This window comes from Canis aureus, chromosome 29 (genome assembly GCF_053574225.1).
Source record: "Canis aureus isolate CA01 chromosome 29, VMU_Caureus_v.1.0, whole genome shotgun sequence".
NCBI lineage: Eukaryota > Metazoa > Chordata > Mammalia > Carnivora > Canidae > Canis > Canis aureus.
The window spans coordinates 34,974,693-34,978,225 of NC_135639.1; the positions used below are offsets into that span (position 1 = coordinate 34,974,693).

The window sequence follows — 3,533 nt, forward strand, 5'->3', positions numbered from 1 at the left end:
AAAGTGAGGTCAGTAATAGAAAATATAGTCTGCAACAAAACATTAGAAAATATAGTGAGACTTCTTGACATCTTGGGTAATTATTTTAGGAAAATACATATATAAAACAATTGTAACAGTATAACAACTCTTGAAACCAAAAAAAAAAAAAAACCCTCACATTTGTTACTGAGAACATTTTTTTAAAAGATGATGGAATATTTTAAGCTTTGCTTAAATATAAAATTTTCGAGATTCAAGAACACAATGTCTTAAAGATCACAACATTTAATTGGTAATTTTACCTTGTAACTATAATCCAATAAATTATATTTTTAAACTTCTAATCTTTGCAAACAGTTTATAATTGACTTATAATACCTAAAAATAACCAAAAGCCCAAAGGCCCACCTCTGGGTGAACTGCAGGACACTATGCTATATTAGCAAACCAGGATATATTATTATTAGTAGAAAGTAGTTATTAAAATTAGGATTCTATTATTAGGATAAGAAAGACCTGGGTGAAAATACAGAACTCAGAATGATATGAAGAAGAGAGTGTAGTGTTTGGTTTAGAATATTGACAGTTGTTTTGTTTCTAACATGAAATTTTTGTTTAACTCTTAAATTTCGGATCTTTCTCTTTAACTTCATATTCGGATGATTAAATATGTAAAGGGAAAGAAAAGAATGACTTGCTAAAATTTGCGTGATTATTTGAAACATTGAAAGCTAAATCCAAGACTTCTATTTCATGTCACAGTGTCACTTGCATTTTACACTTGGGGTTGCGTGTGCGTGGTGCTGGGGGTGGGAAATCTCTCGGTGTGAGGGAAGTCCCGGAGGGCGGGCGGTGGGGGGGAGGCCCCTCCCCTCCTGTCCCATTCATAACCCGTTCATTCACGGGGAACCGGCTAAAGCGGACTAATCTCCGGTGTGGTCGCTCCCTCTGCCCTAATAGGGCTCCACCACCTCTCCTGGGACTCGGTAAGTTCAAAGTGCAGTAAAAATGTATGTTTCCCAAGCATAATTTGAAACGATTTTGTAGATAGTTTATTGGAGGGTGAAGAAAGGAGGGGTGGAGGTGGCAATTTTCAGGCATCGCTTTGTTTTGTCTTCGCATTGCTTTTCGAAAAGATATAAAACGATCTTTAGACGGCGGTTTTCTCAGAGGGTCTCTCTCAGGCTGCTGCTGCCCGCTGCAAACCAGCGTCTAGACCGCACGGGAAGGGGAAGTCGTCGATGCGTTTGCAGCAGCAGTCTCTGCGTCTGTCCCCAGGTCCCAGGGATGCTGCCCTCCCGGCCCTGCCGCCTCTGAAGCGCCCGGGCGTCCCGCAAAACCGGAGCTGAGCGCAGACCCGCGGACCATGAGGCCTCTGAGGCTGGGAGCGTCGCTCTCGCTGTTGCTGCTGCAGCTGCTGCTGCTGGCTGGCTGCCTCGTCGTGGCCGCCCGGAGAGACAAGGGGCTGGCGGGCCGCGTGGCCGAGCCTGCCCCGGGGCCGGCGGGCCGCTCGTCCGGCCGCTTCGTCAGCCCCGAGCGCCACGCGTGCAGCTGGCAGCTCCTGCTGCGCGCCCCGGGGCCCGCGGCGGGGAGCGAGCTGGCGCTGCGCTGCCGGGACCCCGCCGGCGCGCGCCAGCAGTGCGCCTACCGCGGCGAGCCCGAGCGCTGCGCCGCCTACGCCGCCCGCGGCTCGCACTACTGGAAGCAGGTGCTGGGCGGGCTGCGCAGGAAGCGGCGTCCGTGCCGCGACCCCGCTCCGCTCAAGGCTCGCCTGTGCGCGGGCAAGGAGGGCCACGGCGCCGAGCTGCGCCTGGTGCCCCGCGCGTCCTCGCCGGCGCGCCCCACCGCGGCCGGCTTCGCCCGGGATCCCAAGCCCCGGGCCGGGAGCCGCGGGCCGCCCCGGGAGCCCGCCCCCGGCTCTGCCACAGCGGCCCGCCTTCCCGCGAGCGCGTCTCCCAGGGGGAAGCCCTCCGAGAAGTCCAAAGCCGGCAAGAGGAAGGCGGCCTCCGACCCGGGAGTGGAGCGACCTCTGGGGACCCGGCCCGAGCCCGACGGGCTGGACGAGAACGCGAAGCTCACGGAGACCTACTGCGCCGAGAAGTGGCACTCGCTTTGCAACTTCTTTGTCAATTTCTGGAATGGCTGAGGCTGCCAGCCGGGGAAGGAACGCGGCGGCGGGGAGGGGTGCGCAGCCGGGGAGAAGTTGAGCGCATTTTAGGCCAAGCTAAGGCTTGGGGAGTGGAGAGGAGTCCGGGTTCTAGAATGTGGCTGGGGGGTGGGAGGGCGTGGGCCTTGGGATGGGAGCGTAAGGGGTATGGAGAATCTGAGATGGCAGAGACGTTAACATGTTTGAAAAGTCCGACCCCGATTAAGAGCAGGAGAAATAGTGAAAAGAGAAGGAAGTAGCCATTCCTTAAATGTGCAACAACTGTAGATTGGGAGAGAGATGAGTACAGAAGAAGGCTGGGGAAAAGGGACGGGGGGTGACGAAAGCCAAGTAAATCTCCTGTGCGAAGCAGGAAACGGCGTACATTGTTTCACACATGTATATTGAAATGTAATCACAAGCAGTTGATAACCTCAGCCGGGTTGAATAGTTTAGTGACTCCTCACCCAATCAGCTGGCAAGATTCCCAACGTTTTTTTTTTTTTTTTCTTTTTGGAATCAGTAGGAACTTGAGTACTGCTTGGTGTCATAGATGACCTCTATTGGGATAGAAGCCATTCAGAGGTCAAAATTGCCTCCAATGAGTAGATTTTCAGGATGGTTGCCCTTGAATTCTTTTAGAAGTGTTACATTTAAACAGAGGGATGCCTCGTGTTCTGAAACTTTCCCATTAACCTTTTAAATTCAGAGGTGAATTGTAATGCTCCGGTAGGTTTTAAAAAAGAATTTTCTTTATATGTGATCATATTTTTTAAAAACAGCTGAAATTAAGTATGTATCTCAGAGTCATGTGGACCATTATGGAAGTTATATCTGTTTCATGTAATTAATTAACATTTCATTTTAAGTAAAATGTAGTGATGATTTTGCACATGTTAAGTGCTCAATAAAAACTGCATGAATAGATTTAAAGAATTGGCAGGGCAATAGAAATTCTAACTGCATTTGATACAGTTCTGAGTATACCTTGAAATAAATTCCCAAACACCTCTTGAATTGTTAGGAAAAGATAAGAAGTCTGCATAAAGCCAGAGTGACAGACTGCTAAACCCTGGGTTGTATCGTTGCTCTGCTTGGCCTGCATGTGGTTCTCTTTCATTTTTTCCTCTCTTCTTCTTCCCTCCCAATTTGGATTTGTTGCCAGCATTTAAAAATTAAACAATTTCACATAAAAATTCAGATATCTGAATTTCCTTGAAAAATTAGATCTATAAACATTTGGACCTACCTTCCTATATGGCAACAACCATCAGCTGACATGGAATATTGGCTGCCCCCTTTAGATTAGGTGTGTTTTCTAGAGTTCTCCACTGCTCCTACAAATCTCACCAATAAACTTTATTCATTTACATTACAGGTCTGAGCCCATAAGACTTTTAAGCCA

General features: G+C 48.7%; 1 protein-coding gene across 1 annotated transcript; it reads left to right on the forward strand.

Annotated features, from left to right (window-relative positions):
* Window positions 1-842: 842 nt before the first annotated feature.
* FGFBP3 (fibroblast growth factor binding protein 3) lies at window positions 843-3,064 on the forward strand. The gene is made up of 2 exons (XM_077877036.1): window positions 843-968; window positions 1,261-3,064. The coding sequence occupies exon 2, from the start codon at window positions 1,349-1,351 to the stop codon at window positions 2,126-2,128; it is 780 nt and encodes a 259-aa protein (XP_077733162.1). The 5' UTR covers window positions 843-968; window positions 1,261-1,348; the 3' UTR covers window positions 2,129-3,064.
* Window positions 3,065-3,533: the final 469 nt, after the last annotated feature.